Below are 26,132 nucleotides of genomic sequence, written 5' to 3'. Positions count from 1 at the left end.
ATTTTCACTCCAAACAAGCGGTCTACCTGGTATACTCTGTCTTGCCAGATCTCATCCATTGAAAGAATTTATCACACAGCTACAGGGACTAAAATGGTTTATACGTGACACAATCTGCAAAATGGATGTTGCAGAGCATGTGGGACTTTTTTTTTTTTTTTTGGAAGCAGCATTTGACAGTTCATGCAATCATCAAAGTTTTGTGTGGTGCTGTGGCGGTCATGGATTGGAGCTCTTTTTTTAGAGACCCACTGTGGGGCACAATGATCACCATGGGCAAAACTTGGATAACATCAAGTGAGAGCTCTGCTGACCCTGTTGGACTGTGCATCTTGTTTTTCCCTAGAGGTTTCCTCTGTCAGAGATGCAAAGCCCCACACCAATAAAGCAGTTTCAGAAAATTCCAGCCTACAATCTGGACGTAATCAAGAATTACCCTTGGGGAAGATCAGTGCCTCCTTCCCTCTCCCTCCCTCCTGCTTTGAAATGTTGACCAGCAATACAAGCTGGAATGAAGAAAAGGTTCCTCCCAAAACCACTATACAGGCTGTAATGAAAAACTGCAGTTTTCACAAAATGGTATTCTAACAAAAAAGCATTTTGACCAAGGCATTTCTAAGTAGCTCTATTCCAGAGAGGATTGTGCTTTAGACTGTAGAGGACCGTAAACAGTCCTGTAGCAACTGGAATAATGAATTTCCCACAAGCATTCATGAGACTTAATGGCATTGGGACCTCTTCAGCTGTCTTAAAAAGACTGGATATTTCTCAGTAACGCTGTGATAAAATGAATGTGATATTAGCACCCTGAACTACCAAGCCTGTCAGAATGCAGCTGTCACAATACTTTCATACAAATTATTTGCGTGGTGTTTTCTTTACATCAGCACATTAGTATTGTACGGTGATCACCAATATCCCATAGGGCAAACTCTTCAAAATAATCACCACAATAATACTGACACAAACAAGTTTCAAGAACACTTAATTTTAAAATGATTCTTTACAGAATGTTTCCTAAAGATAGCTACTAAAATATGGTTTGTCATAATTAGAAGCATTATTCCATTTATTCCATAAATGTTAAGTGGCTCTGTCTTTCAATTAGAATTATGAAGCAGTAACACTCTACCAGCATACTGTCAAATGCAGTAAACCGTCAATTCTTCGCATAGTTCCATGATAAATATGGCAATTTTGTACAATGATTAGCTTTTACGCAAATATTTTGGACCATTTCTTAGAATCAGTTGACAGTGTCATTGATAGCTGCAGTTAAATCCTTCCGAAAAATTATCTGTTGTGTATAGGTTGCCCATATTCCTTCTTACTACTTTAAATGCCTAAAAATAATTTTCACTAGCACTTATTTTTTGTAACATTGACTATGTCAACTGTTTTCTAAGAAGAAACTGTATTAACTCTGAGCATTCATTTCACTGCATTTTTAGTGGTTACTCTTCTCACTAAAACTCTGTAAAATATTTTCCTTTAGTTTGGCTTAGTGTATGCTAACCAAGAGAGAACACAAAAAAACATTATTAAACAGCACCTAGATGAATTCAAATTTGTAAAAGTCATAAGGAAGCATAACATAGGCGTTAACACAGTGATATAAACACTAGGTTACAGACAGAAGTAATCAGACCTGCTGGGGATCTGAAGTGTATGTTTTTACAAAACTCTCGATAGAAGTAATTTAAAAACTGACTCAAGGCATATGAAAGAACATCAGTGAGCATCTTTAACTTCTCTGAAATAAGAGAACTGAGAGATAAAACTACTGATTTTGTGCTTAAAGCAAAAACACTAATGTAGTATCCGTAAAAGTACAAAATATATATTTATTCTCTTTCAGGTTTAGAAAGATTCAGATTATACCATTTTACAGGGTAGATTTTTAGGCAGCATCAGGAAATCAAGCTCCATTTTCATTTTTCCTTTTCTGTCAATGACAACATCAAATGAGTCAGTGGATTTATGCCCCTGTGATTTTAATCCTTCAGATTAAATGAGGCATTTCTCGCTGAGGCTGTGTCCCAGGTAGAATCTGTTGTGCCTTGGGCACGCTGAAGGCCTGAACAACGCGACACGATGGGGAAAGGCAAGACCTTGCACTGTGATTTCTTGGCACATTCCTTCCACCTGGTTATAAACATGCAGTAGCCCACTGGGCATCAAAATGAGCATTTCCTTCGCTGCCGTAGAAATCCGGACAGGCTGGGAAGCTACTATATTAACATTTCTGCAAGGCAATGCTTGAACTCTCTGACTCCCGAAGATCCTGATTGCTATCAGCCAGGTCAGCAAGACCGTGACAGAGGAGGCAAAGAGAGGGCAACTCGCTGCTGCTTCTAGCGATAGCTTAGCTGTAGAGGTTGCGCTTCATTATGGAAAAAGAGAAAAACAGTATGACAGGGACAGTCAGGCACAATTTTGACCATGTAAAACTAGTAGAATCTGAATCTGTATGTGGTTTCAGTTAATAAGCAAAAAAGAAATTTGTACGTAATCTTAAGGTTTTGTTTCCTAGGCACTTTTAGACATTTTCAGCAAAGGAACTGCAGTTTGCAAACTGTATCTTGAGGGCTGACCATTCAGTATTCAGTTGTTTGAAGGCCTGTCTGAGGTGGGTTTCTTAATTCTGTGTTTTCCAGAGCAGGAGCTTGTCAGGAATCTTACTTGATTCTCAGTGCTGTATTCTGTATTGTTTACCAAGAAACTTTTCAGTACCCTGAATTCAGACTGCTCTTCTGTTTTGAAGGTGCTTTGGAGGTGAGTCTCCACTTGGTTTTGTTCTGGTAACCAGAAAGCTGGGTCAATAGAGGTTGTATACACGGCATTTTTTTCCTAAGGCTGCTTTAAGTCCCAAATGTCCAAAGCCATCCAGCAGCTCCTGCTGAGAAGCCACCTAATCTCAGAGGCACCTAAGCCAGTAGGCAGCTTGCTTTTTCATACTGCAGTTTCTCTGCAGAAACCTAGGACAGCCCCCATCTCTGCAGTTTAACGCACATGTCCTGTGTGCCTTCAGGAGAGATTTCCTTGCTGTGGATATTGAGTGGACAAGGCGTCTGCTTGCAACCCTGCTGTTCCCCGACTTTCACTGGTCCCTCTCGCAGCACACGGGCTTTCTCCGTATATTCAGTTCCAATAACTGCAATATTAAAGGTTGAGTTCTGCAGTGTCTAAGTTTTGTGGCTCTAATGCTGTGAAGGGCTATCAGTCTGAATTTTAGTTATTAAACAGTGTGTATGTAAAGGAGCTGTACAGATACTTTGAACATGGACACATTGCAGCAGACAGCTGCTTGTATCTATGTAGATGGTTTACATGCTTTTTAACAAGATTTTCGAGTCCGTACAAACAAACAGACTTTCTTTTTGCAGTGCTTCTGCTTTAACCCTGATCCTGCATGGGAGTTTATTTGGTAGAGAAGCTTGACCTCCTTTTTTGCTTATATTGCTTTTTTACAACTCTAATGTATTGAGCAACCCTTTACAAAATCTGGCAGACAGTTATGTCTTGACTATGAGTAAATACAAAACTGTTAGTTTTCCTGGAAAAAAAAAGATTATGCTGAAAAAAAACCACTTATTGGTGAAAAGATAGCTTAAAAATACAAATCACCATCAATTTCCAAGGATTAAAGATCCTGAAACTTTAGCTAGCTCAAGGCAATTTGTTAGGCATGAAAGAGGAGAATAAGACTGTCTAAAGGCAAAAAGAAAAAAAAATCACCACCACAACAACACTGTATAAACAGAAATAATTGCATTTAGCAACAAACCAGCTCAGGTTCCATTTAGATTTTTGTGCATTTTATATCAGCCATTCAATCATCAATGAATTCAACATATAAAAAGATATTTGGCAACCTTTGAGCATTTTTATAGAAACGTGTATGCCAGTAGAGTCATCTTTAGACATTTTTATAGAAAGCTGCATGCCTACAGAGAATAAACAAAGATCTCTTGTAATAGCAACCTCAATTTTCTTTTCCCAGACTTCAGTTTCAAGCTGAGCACCAGATGAATCACAGGGCTAAGATGTTAATTTTCTCTAGCAGTCTTAACATTGACAATTTTCCTGTTTGGAGGTCCATTCTACAACTTTTCTTTAACTGCTTTTTCCCACGTTGCTCTTGATACCGCAGGAACCCTTTCCATGTCTGATCAGATAGGAGAGCATTACTTCTCTTCAGCTTGTTAAAGGGCACCTATCTGGAAAACAGAAAGCTATACTGATTTCTTAATTAATTTGAACATCAGCATTTTATTCGAGGTTTCCCTTATCTACACATTGGTACTGCTAGAATTAACTAAGTAAGACCAGTCTAGATCCTGACTAAACTAATTGGGAAAAAAACCTCAAGAGCTCTGAATTTACTAAATATCTCGAGCAGGAGGATGTTTTTGTGATACTAGATACAAATAAAACCTTCCAGTGGATTACCTGATCTACTGGAAAAAAAAATTGCAATAGCTGGTTAGATATATTTTTAAGATCACTAAGCTACTTTACATGTCTCTAAAAATATCATTATTGACTAATTTTGGGCCACACAAATAGGGACAAAGACTAGTCCTAACTTACTACTGTCTGACAGAGGACAATGCGGCAAAAATCAGCATGAGTTTCAGGCTTAATGTTGTGCATAATCACTTGGTGCTGCCATCTGCAATGAAAGTGAGGCAAGTTTCCAGCCCTTTGCTCTGACACTCTTACGAACACTATTCAGAGTAACTGAGTATAAGTTGAGAAGGGTCTATCTGAGAAGCTGTGGGCTTGACAAACTCAGAAGTCTAAAATAGCACAGCCACCCTTATCTTGCTGCCAGGCTGCTGTAAACCTGTCTTTGTCATACCTGAAGTGTACACCTCTTCTGTTACTGGACTGGCATGCCTAGTAGTGCATAGAGCTTTACGATACCTACATGGTTTGCATGGCTGGGGGTTTAGGCCAGTTCCCTGAGTAACAGCATTCCTGTATGCAGCGGTTGGCCCCTGTAAAGCACATCGGAGACACAGGCAAGGAAGAACTATCCTAGAATTCATCTAACAGCAAGGTATTACACTTTGGGTGTGAAGGGTCCTTGTGTGAGATTTGCAATACATGGTTTTGGCCTCCCTCTGTATTTGACCTCAAACCTCTGAGCACATACGTTAATGTTTTGTGGTTGGTACTGCTTCCTAGCTCTAATAGAAAGAATAGCTGAGGTAATGCCATGGATCTGTTTTTGAGAAGCTGGGATGCTGTGTGTGCATTGTGACTGTAAGTTTGACTCAGTTTTCAATCTGAAACCTTAAAAGGTATTTTCCATAAAGTTTCAAATAGAATTCTTACCAATACTTTCAGTAATGTTCACAATAGAACATGGAATATGCACCATGCTGTGAATAACACACTAAACTGTTCAAAAAAAGCAGGCTTTGGAACCCCAGCATCTTTTAAGAAGTAAGTTTACTAGAAACTTAAGAGAGCCACGTTTTTGTCTGTATTCCTTAGCTTTTTGCAGCTTTTTTTACGGACATACATAACAATTACCTGCAGCGGTGGAGCAGATGTCCTCCTAGAGTACTGTCCTTGACCCCAAGGGAAGGAACGGTAGAGACAGGCTGGCGTGGCAGTACATACCCTCTCAGAGGTTAACAAGCCCCCAAAAGGCAAAAGCCTGGGATGAAGTCTAGCACAGTTCTAGCATGTTCAGAAACATATCATCTGTTTGCATTTCAAGCTGGAAGACTCTTCTGGAAACAAAACTTTTGGAAACATCTTTGTAATGAAAGACATTAATTAACTCTTCCTCCCTTCTCCTCCTCTCTGTAAGAACAGTGAAAAAACAACATCTTTATTGCAATTAAATTTTATTGCAATCACAACTGAGCAGAGCCAGACACTTTTATTTAAAACAAAGTAGGAGCAATATGCAATACTTTTTTCAGCTTTAGTCTTGTGTGCTTTTGGGGTGACTGAAGGAAACAGTTTCTAAACTAAGGATCGAACTCAGGTCCCAGCGACACCCGGGTCTAAACCCACTCTCATTGCAGTGGGGCCAGAATTTGCACCAACTTTGCTCTGAGAGAAGGAGAATTCTTGAGCTCAAGCATGTTTAAAACAGAGGTTTAACTGACACACCGCTACGACAGCTCTAAGAAACGAAGGGATTTCAATTGTACTTGCAGAAACATCAGTTTTACACCTATATGCTAATGTCTAGATGACTTTTACTGTCCTAGATGAAATCCTGACACCACTGAAAACTGCGGGTTTAGAGGACTGCTTTCAAGCTCCACGCTAGCTCTTCCAGCCGTGGGCTCTGCTGGGGTTTGCTCCAGCACGGCTGTGGGAACTTGCCCCCAGACCACACGGGATTCCCCTCAGAGCAACCCAGCACTTTTTATTGACCAGTGCCTTTATCAGTCTGGGGCAGAAGAGGGCTCGGGGGCATTGCAGTCTCCGCCTGTGGACAAAACTGCCCACCCTGTGCTCTTAAGAGAGTATTTAGCATTCTCAGTTAAACTTTTAAAGTGCTGCCTGCTTTTTATCGCTTTCTCCCAAACAACTCCCCCCCGCCGGAGTTTGCACGAAACCTCACCCGGACGGATACTTTCAGCTCGGAACGCCGAGCGCATAACGGTCAGGACGACCAACCGTTCACGCCGCGTACTTCATCCCCTCCGCGGGCGCCGCGGCAGCAGCAAGCCCTCGCAGCACGGCGAGGAGCCCTCCCGGCACACCTTTCCGCCCCGGGAGGCCACCTCCGCCGCGCTGCCCGCCCGCCGCGGCTGGACGGCGGCGCAGCCTTGCCCGAGGGGCCGCCCGCTCCCTCAGCCCGGCGCGGCGGCCCGCCCGCAACCGCCGGCCGCAACGGCCGCCGGCCGCGCCGGGCAAGTCCCCGGGGCTGCGGGCGCGGCGGTGGCGGCGGTGGCGGCGGGGCGAGCCCCTCCCGCGGGGAGGCGGCGCGGGGGCGAGGCGGGCGCGCCCGAGGCGAAGGAGGGGACTGGCGTCAGGCGCGGGGCGGCCGCCGGCAGCGGAGCTCCCGCCTCGCCTCCCGCGGGCGCATAAAGGCGGCCGGCGCGGGGCTGCGCGCTGCCGGGGCGCGCAGGCGGCGGCGAGCGGGCGTGCGAGGGCCGGGCCCGCCGCGCAGCGCCCCCATGCGCCTCGCCCGCGGCGCCGGCCCCCCGCGGGTGGCGCCCGCGCCCTGGAACAGCAGCCAGGGGCGGCCGGCGGAGGGCGGCAGCAGCCCCAGCCCCGAGGCCTGGTCGGGCTCGCCCAACGGCAGCCTGGGCGGCTGGGACCCCTTCGGGCGGGACGAGGAGCTGGCGAAGCTGGAGATCGCCGTGCTGGCCGTCACCTTCGCCGTGGCGGTGCTGGGCAACGGCAGCGTGCTGCTGGCGCTGCGGCGCACGCCGCGCAAGGCGTCCCGCATGCACCTCTTCATCCGCCACCTCAGCCTGGCCGACCTGGTGGTGGCCTTCTTCCAGGTGCTGCCGCAGCTGTGCTGGGAGGTGACGCACCGCTTCCACGGCCCCGACGGGCTGTGCCGCGTGGTGAAGCACCTGCAGGTCTTCGGCATGTTCGCCTCGGCCTACATGCTGGTGGCCATGACGGCCGACCGCTACATCGCCGTGTGCCACCCGCTGAAGACGCTGCAGCAGCCCACCAAGCGCTCCTACGGCATGATCGCGGCGGCCTGGGCGCTGAGCCTGCTGCTCAGCACCCCACAGTACTTCATCTTCTCCCTCAGTGAGGTGGAGCGCGGCTCGCAGGTCTACGACTGCTGGGCAAACTTCATCATGCCCTGGGGGCCCCGCGCCTATGTCACCTGGATCACCGGCGGCATCTTCGTGGCACCCGTGCTCATCCTCACCACCTGCTACGGCTTCATCTGCTACCACATCTGGCGCAACGTCCGCGGCAAGACACGCCCAGGCGAGGGCCTGGTGTCGGCGGGCGGGCGGCGGGCAACAGGCAGAGGCCCGTGCCAGGGGCTGCTGCTCGCCCCCTGCGTCAGCAGTGTCAAGACCATCTCCCGCGCCAAAATCCGCACCGTCAAGATGACCTTCGTCATCGTCTCGGCGTACGTTGTGTGCTGGGCACCCTTCTTCACCATCCAGATGTGGTCAGTCTGGGACCAGCACTTCCCCTGGGTCGGTAGGTGCCGGGGCACAGTGGGGGCCCCCTGCAGCTGTGGGACACTTGGGGCCGGGGCAGAGCCCAGAATCTTTCACTTCACCGCACTGGGTCCCGTGGGGTATGTGGAGTTTCGGCTTTCGCCCCGCAGCCGAGGAAACGTCCTCGGAGAGATGCAGGTGGCCCCAGCGGCAGCACTGCTGCCCGAGCTGCGGCTGCTCCAGACAGCAGCTGCCCAACTCAGGGTAAAACCAACTCATTTTGGCTAAACTGTTTGCTGTGTGAATTCGAATGATCAATATTTCCTTCCAGTTGAAGCTGCTGACATGCATATGCTCTCTTTTTTTTTGTTACTACACATAAAGTGAGTTAGTTCACTTTGACATTTTTTTGAGACAAATAAAATCCTTGAAACGTTTTCTGTTATTATCAAGCATATATGCATATATGTCACGAGTAATTATGTGAGGAGTGGCATTTACTAAGTCTGCTGTCCTGTAAATGTCTTGCGTGTGGATTCTCTGCTGTCCGGTAATGTGGCTGAGTACACCCTGAACCCTTCCTCTCAGTAGGGCAGTCACCTCTGAGTATGTCTCCTTTCGTCAGCCAGCACTTCTCACGAAACGCTGGGAATGAAATATCTTCGAGATAGCTGCCCCTCTGTTAAATTTGGCTGGAAATAGTTAGTGAGTTTAAAGTTATTGCATGGGGAATGACAGGCAACATCCTAACATACACCATGTTTCCTCATAATGGAAAAGATGCAAACCAAAATGCTCGAAGTCACAATTTCTTGTTATTTTTTTAATATCCCTGGATTATCATTTACTGGAGTGAGAGCATCAATTGCCCATAATATGGGACTAAAGTCAAGCCCAGAATGCAGGCATATACAGAGAAATAAAGGCTTACAGTAGATAAAATGTCTTTTACTTCAGAAGTGTTAAAAAGAAGTCAAAACCTATTTGGAAAGATGGGCATTTGGTAGGTTTGCTTGAAGACATTATTTAAATCTTACGGAACTGCAAAACACAGCAATTATACCTTTGTGGATCAGCAACATTTATAAGTCACTTATAATTGATAAGACTAAATAAATGCTTAGAGTATTTCATAGTTTAACTAGTGAATGTAGAAGACCACAACTGCACTATGACATAGTACTAATTTCCATTTCTTCTTTAGGTAAAATTTGTTCAATCTCTGCAATATGGATTTGATTCAAAAGATAGTGATTTGAGCACTCTTCAACATTTTTCAACACAAAAATGTATACAGCAAGGTTCTGTTCTTATTGAAATCAGTGGGCATTTTGCCATTGCCTCCCAGTGTAAACAATTTCTAAAGCAAAAGTCTGGATAAAAACTGTTCAGTATTTAAAGCACAGACTTTTCAACACGTGGATAAACATCAGTGGAAATGGGACTATCACTTTGTGATAAAAAAGTGATTTTGTGCCTTCACAAGGTACTGGATTGTCCCGTAACTTCCTCTGCCACAGGTTTTTGTATTCTATTCAGACAAATTCCTATTAATTTCAGCGGCAGCTTTATGTAATTGAGGACTTTTCTGATTATGTCCTTACTATTCATTTTAAATGTCAATGCCCAAATCAATAACTTAAAAAAATAGAATTATTCAGCAACTGAAAAAAAAATCAAATGGTTAATGAAGCAATTGACTGAATACTGAGAATGTTCTATTGAGGGTTAAACTGCTTTTCTTCCCCCTCTACAGATTCTGAAAATACTGCAACTACAGTCACTGCGCTATTGGCCAGTCTGAATAGTTGTTGTAACCCATGGATCTACATGTTCTTTAGTGGGCATCTCCTGCAAGACTGCATACAGAGCTTCCCTTGCTGTCAAAAAATAAAGCAAACGTTGAATAAAGAAGATTCTAACAGCAACAGTAGACGACAGACTTCTTTTACCAACAACAGAAGCCCAACCCATAGCTTGAACACCTGGAGAGAATTGCCACACTCAAAATCTACCAGCTTCATCCCCATTCCAACTTGAGACAGGCACCCGGAGCAGGCAGGTGTTGGAGTCCAGTAGCAGCACTTAGGAAGATTATGGCATAGCACTTTAAGTTGGTCAGAGGCACAGTCCCTTGGTAACAAGGAATTACTTAGACGACCATAAAATGAAATGTACCGTATTGCTAAATAAGATACTCTGCAGTGTGTAAATTATTTTATGAAAGGTATATGGGACTTGGGCAACTGATCAGGAAGGAGTGACAACAATAAAACAATTATTTTTCTAAATAGAATGTATTTTTCATTTTGTTTTATGTTTATAAAATAATGAGCACATTGCTTGTTGTTCAAAGCAGTAAAAATAGTGGAGCTGGTGTATGTTGAGGTAACTCCGCTCTCTAGTGTTAATGCCTAAAATTTCTCATGATTGACCACTGAAGTCTCAGGGAAAGAAGATGATACAAATAAGATCACAGTTTGATCTTAAAGAGAAAAGAGCTGGAAGGAATTCCAGTCTGAGCAGATAAGGTACGTGGTTAGATAGGCTCTGAGTTGTCTGGAATTTAATTGATCATATTGCTTTATCTTTTCAGATTACTTTTAATTGTCTAACAACAGCTCATATGAAGGCAAATCCATCACTGCTGTCAATGTCTGTATATAGATTATGGGGTTTGATTTCTAGGGTGACATTCCTTCTTCCCTTCATGTTGATGGAAGTTTTACAGCACTTTTTTGTATTGTTTCACCTGCTTTGAATGTTTTAATTCATTTTTTAAAATATATTGATAAGGTAGCATGGTAAGTCATGACTAGCCCAGCACTGTTACAAACAAATACATAATGAAAACTGATTGTGACTGCCAGAACCACTTGCTTTATTGGTAGGAATTGTATTTTTTCTTTTTCTTCACTAAGATAGCTAGGACCAAGCCACATTTGGTCTTAAATAATAGCCCTATAAATTCAGGAGAATGTTGCTGTTTGGTAACAGCTGTAGAATCAGTATATTCCAAGACAAATTTGGGAATCAATCTTACAACTTTCCTGGGAACATGTAAGAACTGACAATGTTATTTATTTATTTTTGGCAGATCATGACAATGTGGGCTTCAAAAGAGGTGGTATGCTGCAGTGAAAAGTCATCACCGCACAGTTAGCAATCATAAAGCATTCAGTGTGTGCTTGTTTTCACTACAATGCATGCTAAGTCAAATGCTGATCTTATTGCTCCTAAATATTCGTGTACTTCCATGGAGACTGGATTTTTCCTTGAGATTGGGTTTTGAAGCTCCTCAAATTAATTTTGCTGTGTTTTTAAAGCCCAGATGATCTCTTTTGAAAGGATGGCATTGAGACTAGTGAAAGCAAAATAAGACTGAATGTAGTTCAGTGAACGTATGCATGCCGCTGTCCCTCTGTTCTGCCTGTCTGCTCCATTTCCATGAGCTCCCTGGGTCCTGAAATGCTCCCGTCATTCTCCTGGCAGCATGTAGACTTCTGATGCAGTTCTTGCTCGCTGTCCAGAACAGAGTGGGACATGTGCATGGATGCATAATGTGCATGCTTATGTTTGTAATGAGGGACCTCAGCAACGTTTCCTTTTTTTTTTTCTTCCTCAAAACCAGACTAACAAGATTGCTTTTCTAATTGCTTGAGGTAAAAAATAAATGGGGCTGTGACTGCGCCTTTCACGGAGGATGGAGCTGTCCCCATTCCCCTCTCAATAATCGCAGTAGAAATTAATAGAACTAGATGCCAGAGAAGCCCATATCCAGCCCATCTATGTCCAGCCTGAAGCTCTCAGTCATATCATTAATTATTTTGGGCAAAGAAGAGGGAACAGTGTAGTTCAAAAAAAGTTTAGCTTTTGTTGTCACTAAAGAAAATTATAGCTCTTTTCCCTACATTTCTTTTTAGTGTTTACTGCTCTTCAGGCAAGCAAGCTATTCTACTTTATTTTTATATTGTCTGAAACACTAGAACCCAAAGGACGACATGGTGGAATGGCTTATTTTTAACAGACTATCTTTTTGACCACCTTTAGTAGACAAATACGACTACAGTTGTCACCAGTTCTAGGTGAAGGTATGTGAACCTGAAGTTGTATTTTAGTCCAAAAAATGCATGCAGTGGTGTTGGGAGTGTGTGTATTTGTGCATATTATATATATTGCATATATTTAGCAAGAAGGTACTTCACAATTACTTAAATTGCAAATGTTTCAAGTACACTATTCTTTGTCTAGTTTTATTTTTGTGTTACTACTTGCTTTGTACATACAATATATATTAAAAAAGGAACTAGTTGTACTAAAAAATACTGATGGTTTGCTAAATTGAATTATTTTTCTATTACAGTTTTTATTCAAACAAGGAAGACAGAAGGCAGATGTAGAATAATGTTGATTATAAAACTAATTTGTATAATGACCAGTATATAAAAAATAAACTGATTCAAAATTATAACTTTCAGTTTCTTCCAAGTACGTTACAAAATCTAGGCTTACATTTGGAGATTATCAGTGTAAATGTTTTCTTTAACTATTCTACAGGTTTTGTAATTAATTTGATAAAACTATTTATCGGTATTTGGATTCCAGACATTTTGTAAATACTAAGCTTTGTTTTTTCATGTGATTGTAACCTTGGAAGACACATCCTGTATTTTTTAAATTGCTCCTCTGTACAGATGCATTTTTTTAACAGTTGCTTTGGCTTAACATGAGGGCATGCTAATGAAAACAGAAAGAAAGAAGAAATTATGAAAAAAAGTACACATTTAAAACATGGTAACTTGCTCTAATAAACCTGTATATTTGTTTGATGAAACGTATTTTGGTTTTTTTTCTTGACTAGATTTTGCAGAGCCTGAAACATATTTGGTGAGATTTCGTATATTTTACAAAAGGTGATATTTCTTCTCTAATTTTGCTGAGCTATTTGCAAAAAAAGCTTTAAGGAGTGAACAAATCTAAAATGTGTTCGTGTTACACACAGTGCATGAAGGACACACAACCAGAGAAGAAACGTAGATTCTGCTCTCCACTGCTATTATTGTTATACGTGTATCATAGCACTTCTTCATGTTCTATAGATGTGATTTTGATATTTTTGTGTTAATTTCAGGCAAAAAGAGTATCAAGCTTCTAATACAAAATACGATTGAACTGATGAGTTTGCACTCTGTTGTTTGGACTGGTGATACTAGAGTTGCAGCATTTTAAAGATAAGTAGATGGCAAAAGTGGAATATGTGCAATGATGTAGAAGACAGTTTTATTTTTTAGGTAAGAAATGAGCTGTCTAAAAAAGCTTTTGAATCATTTTTTAAAAATTTGTAGGTAATTATTGGCTCAGAAAAAAGGAGGGTTTTTTTTTTCTGTTTTACCACATGAAGACCAAAGTGTACAAGAAGATACAAGTTCCTGTGGGCCTGATCCTGCAAAGACAAAGATTTTTGTCTGCAGCAAATGTGGCCAGTTCCTAATTGTCCAGATTTAAGGACTTTGTTGAAGTGCGCTCATGCTCCTTTCCAGTTTGTGCATATGGAAATCAGGGTACAAGGAAGGGCAGACCTGGGTGTCACCCTGGGACAGGTACCAGGGACACAACCTTGGGAAGTGAACCCAGCCCTCAGTGTAGAGCTATAGCTGAAATACGGAGTTACCTGCTGCACTGGGAAGCTCTTACAGAGCTGTCCTAGCCTAAAGTTCCCTATCTATGGAAAGGACTAGTTAAATACATTGTCTTGTTCTTAAAAGTAACTGCATGAGTTTCAATCTTACTCCCTTCTGTATAGGCTATTGGAAGGCCGGAGGGACAGAAAGGAAGTAGTGTGCTTAAACAACAATTTGGAGCTTTAATTCTTGTTACAAGATAGTGTTTTGTGTTTTTCTTTAGGAGAGTATGCTTTACTGCAAAATGTAGCACTTGCTACCTGAGTGGAGGAATTACAGGGTATATAAATGAGTAGGTTTCATGGCCCAGAGATAGATCACAGCTGTCTACAAGGAGCAGCCCTAGCTGGTTCAGATAGCAGTCACCCACACTGTAGGAGTTGGTCCAGCTGGTCTTGAAAAAGGCAGCCAGCTACCAAGGGTAATGTAAGTCACATGGAACGGTTTGTGCAAGTCTATAAAAAGCAAGCAAACAGCCATAATGCCTAGTCCCTGCTGAACTTTGTTGGAGTCAGCCAGCGTGAGTCTGCCTCTCCCAGGGCCAGTCCTGCTATAAGCATTGGATCGATAATTAATACCGTATCACTGTTTTGGTGCAACTGCTCAGTAATTTGCCATGTCTTAGTATAAACTTGCTTGGAGTAACAGTTTACATGCTAATGAGCCTTAGGTTTTAATAAGGACATTTTTAGCTGAATTCCTGACACAGTCCATTGGGTTACTCCATTTCTGAAAAGCAAGGCTTGGAGAAGGCATCAGGAGTGCAAAGCTCTCCTTCCATCTGTGAGGTGAGGAGGCTGCCAAGTCTCCGCAGTTCCAGGTACTGAGATGTCGTCAGATATAGCTGGTTTCTTCTAATCAGAGAAAAGACAGTGCCCATTTCCAATCTTTTTTGGTGGGCAGGATGGGATGTTGCACTTTCCGCATGCTGTGCAAGGGAAGGATGGTTCTCAGGAAAGTTTGTCAGGGTCAGTGGAAGGTCATTTGCACATTTTCTGCCACTTCACTGATTCAGGCTTTTTCCTTTTACTGATGAACTAAATAAAAGAGTTCAGGGTTTACTTCCCTTCCATTTCATGCCAAATGAAGTCATTCCCAAGGACATTTGTGAACAGTTGTGATTCATTATTCGCTTGAGTAAGGTGCTAACACTATTAACAATTGCATAAGCAGGAATTAAGATTTAATGCTCCGATTGCAGCAACAAGGGCCACCATTTCATGATTGTCTGTTGTTCAGTTGATTGGGCTTCTAGTTTGCTATAGGACAAAGTGCTATTGAAATCACAATCCTCCTTCCCTGACAGTATTTTATATGTTTAGGATTATAGCATTTTATTGTTCCTGGTCAAATGTGGTAGGCTAGTGAGACCTGCTTAACCTGATTAATGAGGTTTCCCTCTGCCACTGATCAAACAATATAGCTTTGGTGTAACTGAATCCCACTGGGATCCCACTTTGTCTTGTTAATGACTTATTATGACATGTTTCTTCTGTGTTGTCCCATTTGACATATGAATCATTCCAAGCCCTAAGTTCCTTTTTTTTTTTTTTTTTTTTTTTTTTTTTTTTGCCTACTACTGCATGATAGCAGAGATTTATACTGCTGTAGGCTTGGCTTATGCTCCTAACACTGGCTTACTATTATCTATTATTTGTACAGTGGTGAACAAAAGACAGTAAGCTGTGGCCCTTGAACCAAGGAGTTTTCAATCTAACTCAGAAAGAAAATAACAGCCAAGTCATAGAAGCACACTAGAAAACATTGCTCTTGCAGGGCATGAATATCCTGGACAACGCCATAATATGCACATAAGTTTGCCACAGGAGTCACTCTGCCATCGCTGTTACCCTTTATGTTTGTTCTTCTCAGTCCTCTCTAACCAGGCTGGAAGACACAGTCAGGCAGTGATTGCTGATCCATATTCACTACTGACTATTCGCTCTTCCAGAGGTTCAGGCACTGGCAGGACACTGGAAGATCTGAATTGTACCTCCACAGTGGCCATGTGTCTAATACTGATCAAGTTAATTCACTGGTGCCTGAGTTATCCACCTGTAATTCAGGATAACAATGTTTATCTTCCTCTGTAAACTCTTACATAATACATGGACAAGAAGTGCTACGTAGGAGTTCAATATTCTTATTTAAACAAAACACTGGAAATGCAGACTTCAGGTGGCCCATGATTTTTTACACCTTTGAAGCAAAATATGACAAAACTGGCATTACAAACTACTTGATTCTCCAGGGCATGAAGACCATCCTAATCCTTTCTGGAAGGTAAAGAATAGGTAACCAAAGACCAGCACAGTGGCTGCTCCTGCCCCTTCCACCCCTGCTCCTGTAATTGCTCCTGGCAGGGCCTTTCCTGTTCCCAGCAATAGTGGCAGCAGCTAGAATGGCAACAGTGACCATAGGAGATGCAACAGATAGGAGTTGTCTACCATATACACCTTCATTTTAAACTCCTTTTGGATGGAGGAAAGTGGAACCTATAAAATAAAAAAAGTACAGTGAATATTGAGAAAGAGGTGAACCAGGAGGTCAGAGAGAAAATAAAGCATGTTTTATTACAATTATTTGAAAATATCACGATGTTTTCCATTTTGCAATTGTGAAATATTTTTCATATGTTTAGAAAAGGAGCCCCTTGCATCCTGGAGCTGTGACTACATGCAGCTCCTTTTCAGGCTAGTAAGTATCTCCACTGCTGTGGCTACCTACAAGGCTATGACTGAAAAAAGACACAGATCTCTTCAAGTTAAGCATTCAGCATATGAGTTGCAAGGTTTTAGCCCCCCAGGTAGAGGCTGTAGCCTGGAGTTAAATGCCTCATTTTTTTATTTCCCTCTGGGCCAATATATATGGTCCTTATCCTTCTGTCTTCCTCTGGCCCCATGAGCCTTCATCCTTCCTACATCCTGAAACGGAGGCCCACTCTTCAGGACACTCTCTTGGAAAGTGCAAAGATAGTACAGGTCTGAACCTTAGTAAGTAAAGAAGAGCTCAGAGCCCAAATCTTGCACTCCCAGTGCAAGACCACCAGCTCCTTGGTTAACCACAGCACGTCATTGCTACCACCCATCCAGAAGGAGAGCCCCAAGGAGGTCGGGGGCCTTCTCCTGCCATGGGTGTGTGACAGCAGCTTGGGACGCCAACCACATCCTGTGGGAAATGTGGGCAGCCACAGAGCTTTCTGGGAGGAAAAAGCAAGACACCACCAGAGTGACCAGCAATTTTTTTGATTCCCTTTTTCGGATAGAGCTGATAAAGTCAAGCCAAAGGTCATGATAGATGCTAAAATCCTGAGACTGGAAGGAAACAAACTTCCTGCTGATTTTACAAGATTTTTAGTCTCTACATTAAAAAAGTGAGGAGCAGCGGATGGAGAAGAGTCCTAAAGATTAAGAGACATTTAATATTATAAGAGACATTTAATATTATAACATGCTTGGTCAAAAGGAGAAACCTGCTTACCAGCTGCTCAAATGTTTCCCTAAATAAGGATACTAACTATACAAAACCGTGGCAAGCAGTAACAAATTGAATAGCAAATGCTCTCCCCTGGATCGGTATAAAGCAGGCAGAGTTTATGCAGTACACATGTGAAAACTGGGGTAGCCATGGACGAAGGCATCCTCTGAAATACCGCAGATGCCAGGTGCTGCACAGGAAACTGCTAATAACGATTCACCCTATCGTTGGTTGAGATCACAGGAAGAAGGAAATCAAATCATCAGAGTAATTTGCCATGCACTTAGTTTAAGCAAGGAGCAAACATCATATAATAGCCACCATAATATTTTCTAAATGTGGGATGTGCTTTCAGTTGCTTCCATAGGAGCAAAGGAAGGCTTCCAAGCACCACACAAATCACTAGTGTAAAAAATAATCTTTGCAGGAAAGAGCTATGGTTTCAGATCAGTAAAACTCTTGGACATTGTAGTTTTCAGTCCTTCTTGAGTCCCGTTATCTTCAGGACTGCAAGTAATTTACAGTTTAACTGTAAGGGCAGTCAGGGCAATAAAATGTATATAGAGTAAATAAGAAACAAAAGGAAAAAATACGTATGTTTCTCTATATAATCTTATTTCCCAAACCAAAGTGTGCTTATCTGTTTCAAAAGAAATGAGCAGGGATTTGGTTATGTATCTCTGATAACGCAGAATCACCATGAAGCTGATTTTCAGGGACTCAAGAACCCAAAGTGCTGATACATGTTTACAGATACTCTTTATTGAATTGCCAGACTTGAAGCTTATCAGTTAATAATATATTATTAAATGGAAGCTGGGAAAATGATCACAGAGCTCTGCCTTTGTTCTCACTTTTGGTTTTTGCTTCTATTACAGCAATTTCACTGATAAGCTGTATTTTAAATATGCCGTACTGGAGATGAGACAATCCAAAGCACCATGAAAAATCCAAGCTTGACTCACTTTTTCAGCATGATAAGGTTTATCGTTAACACCTGCTCCTCTGGCTCACAGACCTCACAGTAGGAGGCTTAGTTTAACTAGATAACAGATTCTCATTTCTTCCCAAATTTATAACCCAAATGCTTCAGTAGGGAGCACTGGGGACACAAATTCATCTGTCTGAACGTACCTGCAGTGCAGGTGCGTCCATCTGAGCAAGTGTGATTTTTTTGTAGCCAAGGCAGAGAGAGCTAGTCTTTGGAGTCCAAGCAATCATCCTATGAAGGACGTCAACTTTCGGCCAGATGAATGTTGTCCTTATCTCCTCTGACCAGAAGGCTATTTGTGACTATAACAGCAGCCTAGATAACTAGCTGAGATCATCACACCTACACTGTAGCTACCTGTCTACAGCTGCAGTTGATTTTTTTGTCAGATATCTGTAGGACACCTCCATGTTACCAGTTCAGCTACCTTACTTCAAGGCAACTGCAATATGTTGCCACCTAACAGCATCATACTAATTTAAGCAGAGTCAATGATGTTATCCCAGTAGCTAACAAAAGCTGGTTCACATTGCAAAAATTCTGCTGACCAGGTGCTTTTGTTAATAATGTCACAGGAAAGGCCAAATCCAGAATGGACTCAGAGATCAATTTACCTTCTCCCACCAACAAGCCATCGATGGCCTCATAGAAAGGGAATGATCTCTGCATCTGATCTATCTCTATGCTCCCTTCTGTGCATGCTGAACCTGGCTTCATCTCCTTTGTGCTTAAAGGTGGATTTGGGAGATAATCTTTAACTAGGCAGAACTCTCCAAGATACTCAGATAATACAGCCCTGTCAGTCATTTAGCAATATAGAAAGATAAATCTTATTATGCAGAGAGTTAGGACCGAAGAAAAAACTTCAGCCTAAAATTGTTTGTAATATTGTGTGGGGAAAAAAACAATAATAAGGAAAGCAAGAATGGCATGTTGGTATCTCAGCTGTCTATAGTATGTGAAGTCCTGGTTTCCTAAGAAACAGCGCAATCATAAAGACTTTGAGAATACAATCATCTGATGCCATCAGTAACTGTATAATTATTAAACCCTTCTAAAGGCAAGGCTACAAAGGAGCCCCACATGAGAGGGGCCACCAGGCCGGAGCTCTTGGCTCCTTCTTGGTGGCCTAGGCAGAGGTGTTGGCTTCGGCATTGGCAGGGGATACCAAGGTGGTGGGACTGGCTGTGGGGCATGGGAGCCATGCTTGCCTGAGCAGATCCACCTGCAAATCACTAGGTCACTGTGAAGGGTTTCTTTTTTCCTTTTTGTCTTGTGTGATAGCTGAGACTCTTTTCAGTCTCTTTTCGGAAGCTGGGAACTATAGCTGTAATAGGCCTGCCTCTCTATGTCTGGTATTTACTGGAGAATAACAACTTTGTTGGTTCAAAACACAACATGAGCACACCTCAGAGCTCTGTGTTTGACCCAGCCCTGCAATGTTGCCACCAATTTCTCACAAGCAGGGCTGGCTAAAAGTGATTCAATATATTTACACGTATTTTGTCTATAATCTTTTCTACTATCTCTAATCATGACATTTCCAATGTAACATTTTAAGGAGTCATTTTCTGATGACACAGAATTAGGGTTTAGCACAGAATAATTTATTAAGACAAGAATATAAGCTATTTATTTGTTATTATTATTATTTTCTGGTCTTCTCACATCTTAGTGGTTTGGTTGCTTATTTCTTTATCTAGATCTCTCAAAAGTGATCTGAGAATTTAATTTCAAGTAAGTTTGGAACATTGCTGTAACACAACTGTCAGATAAAATAGCTGGTGTTTTAGCTGGTAAGAAATCTCAGACTCAGAATCATGCTTTCATTTCTGTAAAAAAGCCAAAGCAAATCAACATATTGCTAATTAGCAAAAACGCTCTGATAATACATGCCAAACATTTGGATTCATCAGTTAAACAACATAAATATTTTATGTGTTTTCTTCTGGCTGTGTGATTTTTAGGTATAACATGACAGGAAGATAGTATGTGTTTTTCAGAATTGAATTAATCTAAAATGAAGAGCATTTGAAACTGACTCATTCTTTATCTTTTTATTAATTTTGTTAACTTGAAGCTTTTTTCTCTCTTGAAATTGCATATTAAACATGACAGAATACTTCTGCCATATTACAGAAGTATTTTCCAAATAATACAGTGTTCTTTATGCTCTTCTCTCCTGTAAATTACAGAATCCCCTGCGTATTGGAGATACTAATTATAGGAATTAAGCTGTGCAAGGACACTTCCAGTTAATTTACCTTTGATTTTCGTTGTAACTATGTTTGCCATCAGGAAAGATTCATGCTCTTCGTTTCAGTGCCTTTCAGTGAAAGCGTTTGCACAGCTCAGGGAGATCTCTCGTGACTTGGACCTCTCTGCAGGTCTCTCTTGTCTGTCTTGCATTGTGTCTCTCTATGTTATGCTCAATGAGACAACAGCAGTGAAGAAATCACACGCTGCCTTTGTCACGTAAGGAAACGGCTGCAATTCTGTCACTGCAATAGTGGGAGAAGAAGCACGTGAGATTGGAATAACGCTAGCTCTGCCACTTCTGCATGGCCCCCTCATCTGCAGCAAGCCGGGGGTGTAATAATTTCACCTTGATTTGCAGGTCTCTCTTCCCAATGTCTCCCAGTTCCCAGTGTTGCTGGGCCCAGTCAGACCCGGAGGCAGACGTGGGCAATGGTACAGGGAGGAGAAGTGGCAGCCCGGGGAGCACATAGAAGAGCACTGTGATGTTGAGAGGGAAAGTAGATCCCTTGCCAGAGATATGCAGAACGTCTGTGGCCATCCTAGAAACCAAACCATTGATCCCTAATCAATTCCTAAAACCAAAGCAACAATTCCTAACACAGTGTTTTAACCACAAGATGATCTCCTCTCTAGAGAGAGAGCCTATTGTATGCAGAGAAAACATCCTAGAAGCTACAAACATACATTAAAGGGTATTCTTCATGTTTTTCTCAAAGGTTGATTATTACATTTTTTTTATAAGATGCTGGCACTTCGAGGACAAAATTCTCTTTCTTCTGTGGTGTGTGCTCCCAGGAATAAGTAAAACTTCAGTTTTGAAAATCTGACAAAGAATTAAAAGGATGGGCTAATTGTGTTGTTTTCATTTGTTCTCAGAGCTGTTCTGAAACAAGTGTCATTTGAAGCGATGCAGTAAGTAAATATATAACTAACAGGCCAAAGGGCTTTCCAGTTTATTGTGTATGTTCAGCGAGGACAGCATGAAAATACGTGCTTACCCACTGACCCCTAACAGCTGCGAGAAAGCTATAGCATGGATATGAAGCACAGCTTTCCTGATGGGCACTTTTCGGTTTCCAGTTTGATAGCTTCAGTGCAATCTTCTAAAGAATTCGGTACTCTTCAGTAGGTTAGTTTTTATTCTTTTAGCCAGACTTGGCTTAAGATCTGAGTGAAAGTATATGGCCAAATACAACATTTCACTTACTGGTTCCAGCATGATCCATTTTTGTGAGCCTTTGCTATTCTGTATCTGTGAATTAAACACTGAATTTCAGTGCTTTCATCAGCCATCTGAACCCGGGTGCAGCTTTATATGACCTTTTGATTATGTTACGTTTAATGCTGGATCATTTCCCGAACTAAAGCTTGTGGATTACCATATAGGCCTTTTCCTGAAGGCCCTTCCAAAAACAGAAAATCAGTCTTACACAGTCTTCTACATTAAATCAACTGGAGATTAAACAAAAGAGATAACATGAGATATTCATGGGTCATGGAAATGCCACTGACTTCCCACTGCTGAGTGTCTGGAAATTTGCTGAGGATGTCTCTTTTGGAGTGAAATTCATGGCCACACAGAGCTGTAGTGCACGATCTCTTCCCCAGCTAAGAGGCGGTCAGGGCACTTTGGCGCGGAGCGATGCCATGACATGCTGCAACCCAGCGGCTGCCCGTGGCCCTGAGCGTGGTGCAGCAGCATCACCGCAACACCCTACTCCGGTGAATTTGTAGACTTCTGTAAAAGAAATATTAAGATTGGCATGAGTTACTTATGAACGGAAACGTTTGTCTCAAAGCAATTGATGAAACAGTAGAACAAATTTTGAAAGAATAGGTAAGATTAACAGTTCTTTACATGTGATTTCATTGAAAGGAAGAAGAGGAACAAACTGCCCTTAAAATAAGGTGACAACAAGATGAAGAACAGGACTGGAGACATAAAATAGTCAGTTAAGGAAATAAGAGAACTGTGAAATTTGGAAGGTTTGCCTAAGACTTATGGAGGATGAGATGACATACTGAGGCAAAAGATCACAAAGAGCACCCACTCCTAAAGGGAAGCTGCAAGTCAGCTCCTGGTTGCTAACCCCGGAGGTGCAGTGAGGGCTTGCAGCGGGCATCCCTTCTCCTCCACGTTGCACACAGCGGTCCTGGCCAGACCGTGCGGGTGTACATGCCTTGTGCTTGTGTGCACATGGGTGTGAGCACGTGGATGGGTAAAATCAACTTAGAGAGTTCGTAAAATAAAATCGCCTTCCTCTTCCATAAAATCTCTCAGTGCATTTTGTTCCAGTAATTTGCGACAGCTTGGCTGTGCTGAGATGCAGGAGCTAAAAGCCCAGCAGCTGAGTGATGCAGCAATACCGCTTCCAGGAGGAGCACTGCAGGCCCACGTCGGGCTGCGCAGGTGTAGCAAGCTTCTAGGTGCAGGGCCCGAGAGCTGTATCCCGCTGAGTGATCTGTGATCTGAAACATTTGAAATGAGATTTAAAAGAAGGTTGGGCAGCGTCTGAATTTTGTGCTGGCTCACTGAATATTAAGCGTAATAAAGCATTCTAGAGTCAAAACGGGGCAGATGTTATATACCCAGCCTTCCACAAAAAATGGGAACAAAACTATTCTAGGCTCGAAAAATAACCAAGGCACATTGCTGTCTGCCTTTCCAGTAACCTGCTCTGTGACTGTTCTGTGTCAAATTCAATTCTGTCAGGCTAAGGCACAGGCCAGCTTCCAAACTTGGCTATATATGTACTAATTTTGCTGTAACCTGGAATGATTTTGGTCCCTTAACTCCAAACTTCAAACTTCTTTTAACTTACAGGCAAACGGGAAATGTCAGCAGGCAGGCATTTTAATGAGGTCCACTGCAGAATTAAAGCTACTGAAAAAGGAAGAAGCTGTGGGCCAGGAAGAGATTGGGACAGGAAGATTTGGGGCCACTCTTGTCCCCTCCCGGTACAGGGGAGCCCTGGGGACACTGCTCCTTCCTGAGAAAGGGATGCAGAACAGCGTTAGCTTGCCAAAGCTGCGATAACCTTTCTGTGATTGCAGTCCTGCACCCTTCTGCACCCTCCTCTGCCTTGATAATTGCTTGCGCATGGTGACGGGTTGGGGTATCAAGTCAGAGACATAATAACTGTCTATCTAAAGCATACAGCATGTCTTTTAGAGGTATTTTTTTTGCCACTGTAACTTCTCTCTGTGGTACAAGAATAGAAAAAAAAACCTTTAGTGCTGTTCTTTCCAGGCAGATGACATTGAACGTTTGGGCTCCTGTGAGATCCTGGGAAAACAGATCTGGAGACACATACTTCTTCTTGGTTGCTTTGAAAATTCCCTCTCAAAGCAATATTTCTGTTAGAAGTTCTCTGGAATACAATCCAGCCCTTGGTCCCGGGTGTTTCTCCAAATCCTGAGGCTAGCATCTCTTAATTCGGTGGCCCAGATGGAGAGGTGCGCAGCAGTGCCCAAGACCTGCCCTGGGGCACATCGCTGCCTGCCCCACTGCAGTTTCCTCCAGTGCCAAGAGACGGTTGAGCATGTCTGATCCTGCACATTTCACAACAAGAGAGCCAAACAATATGCTTCTTTCTTAAAAGATTGTAAAAGGGGCTTACAAACCTTTTGTGATACAATCCTTAAAAGAGTGAATCAAGCACGACACACAATTATTTTTTATTCTCAGTATCCACTGCAATAACATCGTGAATCAATGTATTATGAATCGTTTTTTCAGCTCCTGCTGAGTGTGACTTGCATAAGCTCTTGGAAGATTAAGAGGACTTTAAACCCATCGAGGATATACTGGCTGTCTTTCAGTATAACGGTACTGTTACAGTATCATAACAATATGATGCTTCTTAATACTTCTACCTCTGGGCCAAATTCTGTTCCCCAATTACATTACATCCTTGCAAAATCAATCAAGTTAGTGGTCTCTTCCCCTACACTTTGTCTCATGAGTTTAAAATTTAAAAACTGGGGTAGGAATTGCTGAGTTTAGTCAGGTTTTTTTGTATGCATGAAACTAATGGTGGAATTCCTGTCCTTACATTTTTTTAACTGAGTTTCCTTTAGAAAGAGCAATCCAGTGGTTTCAGTTGAACCAGCTCTGTTTGACAAATTACAAATGCCATAAAAGCAAGTCATAATTCACTAGGGAACTTCTCTCCCCTCTCCTCCCTGCTGTAAGTATATTTATAGTGTGAAAGGAAAAAATACATACACAAAAAAAAAGAGATATAAATGGCAAATTGTAAACAAGTGCTCAAGAATTAAAAGTAAGTAGAAATTTTAAGATGACCCCAAATGATTTCCATTTTTTTCTAAGAACATTGTGTCCATTCCATGACTTGAGCAAGGTAAGACAAAATAATGAATTAGTCAAGCCCACTTATAGACCTTGTCAAAATCAGGAATGGAATGTGTGTGAACTTTTAGGGAGTTTTATTATGAAGAATTAATACCCCTTCGTTGAATAGGGTCAGCAGGGAGTGGGTGAGTGAAAGTTTGTGTCCTACGGATATCTGCCTGGGAGGGATTTAAGTGGTAAATGAGCTGAGAATTAACTGCTGGTATAGAAAATATTGTACAATATTGAATGTAGTGACATTTATGCTCTCACACTTTTTGTTAAAAAGGCTGAATATATACTCCCTGTCTGGTTCTTAGTATCTAGTGGCAATATGAACCAGGGACTACTCTCTCTTGCAGTATCCCACAAGCCTCAGACACTCTGAGAAAGCTCAGAAGTAGACAGTTATATACATGGGAAAATTGAACTGCTTAGTGTAAAATCCTACAGAGATTTAAGTATTTAGCACCCAAGTACTTGACCGAGAGACCAAATCCTTGCTGCAAGATTGGTAGTGTGAGAAGAAAGAAAAGCTCAGATTCCCACACCCTGTCTCCTGCAGCTGGGGACACAGACACGGAAAGCAGAAGGAAAGAAGACGGGAATGTCCCCTGCTGCAACAGCCCAGACAAAGGCAGGCAGCGGCAGAAGGCTGCACTGATTCCCCCGTGCCAGCCGGATCAAATATCGAGGTGCAGTGAGCTTGCACCCAGCATGCGCAGCACTACCCAGGGTCAGCATGACAGTGAACGGGGCTAGCTTTTTACAGCACGTTTAGAAATGTATAGAATCAGTTACATGTGTTTTGAGAGCATGTTCCAGACATCAGTGTAAATTGTTTGTGCTGCACAGCACGGCCCTCCCCCAGCTACAGGGTAGGTGGGCAGTGCTGTGCAATGAGAGCTACAGCCAAGCAGTGGGACGAGGGTGGGCAGGGACAGCCCTGCTGTCTCCAGGGTCCCAGGCCCTCGGGCTGCCCCTGCTGGCTAGTGCAGCATCAAAGTGTATGAGACAGGGACTAATGAGGGAAAGATGGCTGTGTCCTCTTCAGCTTTTCCTCGGTAAATCTGGGTCTTCTCTGCTAGACAAGAACAGCATTCACCAATAACTGTTTTGGGACAGGCGTTACAGAGCAAGCCACTGGGAAGCAGTGGGAAACCTTATCCCTAAGAAGGTCTCCTGAGGATCACCTGCTCTGTTCATTAATGGCAACCCAGCTGGGAGTGGGTCAAATGGTTAAAGGTTGCTGGAGA

At 42.5% G+C, this 26,132-nt stretch overlaps 1 protein-coding gene and 1 long non-coding RNA gene across 3 annotated transcripts; one reads left to right on the top strand and one right to left on the bottom strand.

Moving 5' to 3' along the window:
- Window positions 1-995: 995 nt before the first annotated feature.
- On the bottom strand, window positions 996-6,942 carry LOC112978704 (uncharacterized). Its single transcript, XR_003257978.2, has 3 exons — window positions 6,596-6,942; window positions 5,545-5,820; window positions 996-4,220 (listed from the first exon to the last, which is right to left on the bottom strand). It is a non-coding gene; the product is annotated as an uncharacterized LOC112978704 (long non-coding RNA).
- A 48-nt stretch (window positions 6,943-6,990) lies between these two features.
- Window positions 6,991-13,290, top strand: AVPR1A (arginine vasopressin receptor 1A). Of its 2 annotated transcripts, none has more exons than XM_064508468.1 (2): window positions 6,991-8,150; window positions 9,871-10,065. In XM_064508468.1, exons 1-2 carry the CDS (start codon window positions 7,155-7,157, stop codon window positions 9,916-9,918), a joined length of 1,044 nt encoding a protein of 347 aa, XP_064364538.1. In that variant the 5' UTR covers window positions 6,991-7,154; the 3' UTR covers window positions 9,919-10,065. The 2 variants fall into 2 exon arrangements, with proteins under 2 accessions (XP_064364538.1, XP_025948200.2); XM_026092415.2 differs by having other exon boundaries at window positions 7,002-8,154; window positions 9,871-13,290.
- The last annotated feature ends 12,842 nt before the right edge of the window (window positions 13,291-26,132 follow it).

The sequence above is a fragment of the Dromaius novaehollandiae genome, chromosome 1, assembly GCF_036370855.1.
Source record: "Dromaius novaehollandiae isolate bDroNov1 chromosome 1, bDroNov1.hap1, whole genome shotgun sequence".
Classification (NCBI taxonomy): Eukaryota; Metazoa; Chordata; class Aves; order Casuariiformes; family Dromaiidae; genus Dromaius; species Dromaius novaehollandiae.
Note: the sequence above shows the minus strand (reverse complement) of the source record. Positions and strands in the feature narration are given on the sequence as shown.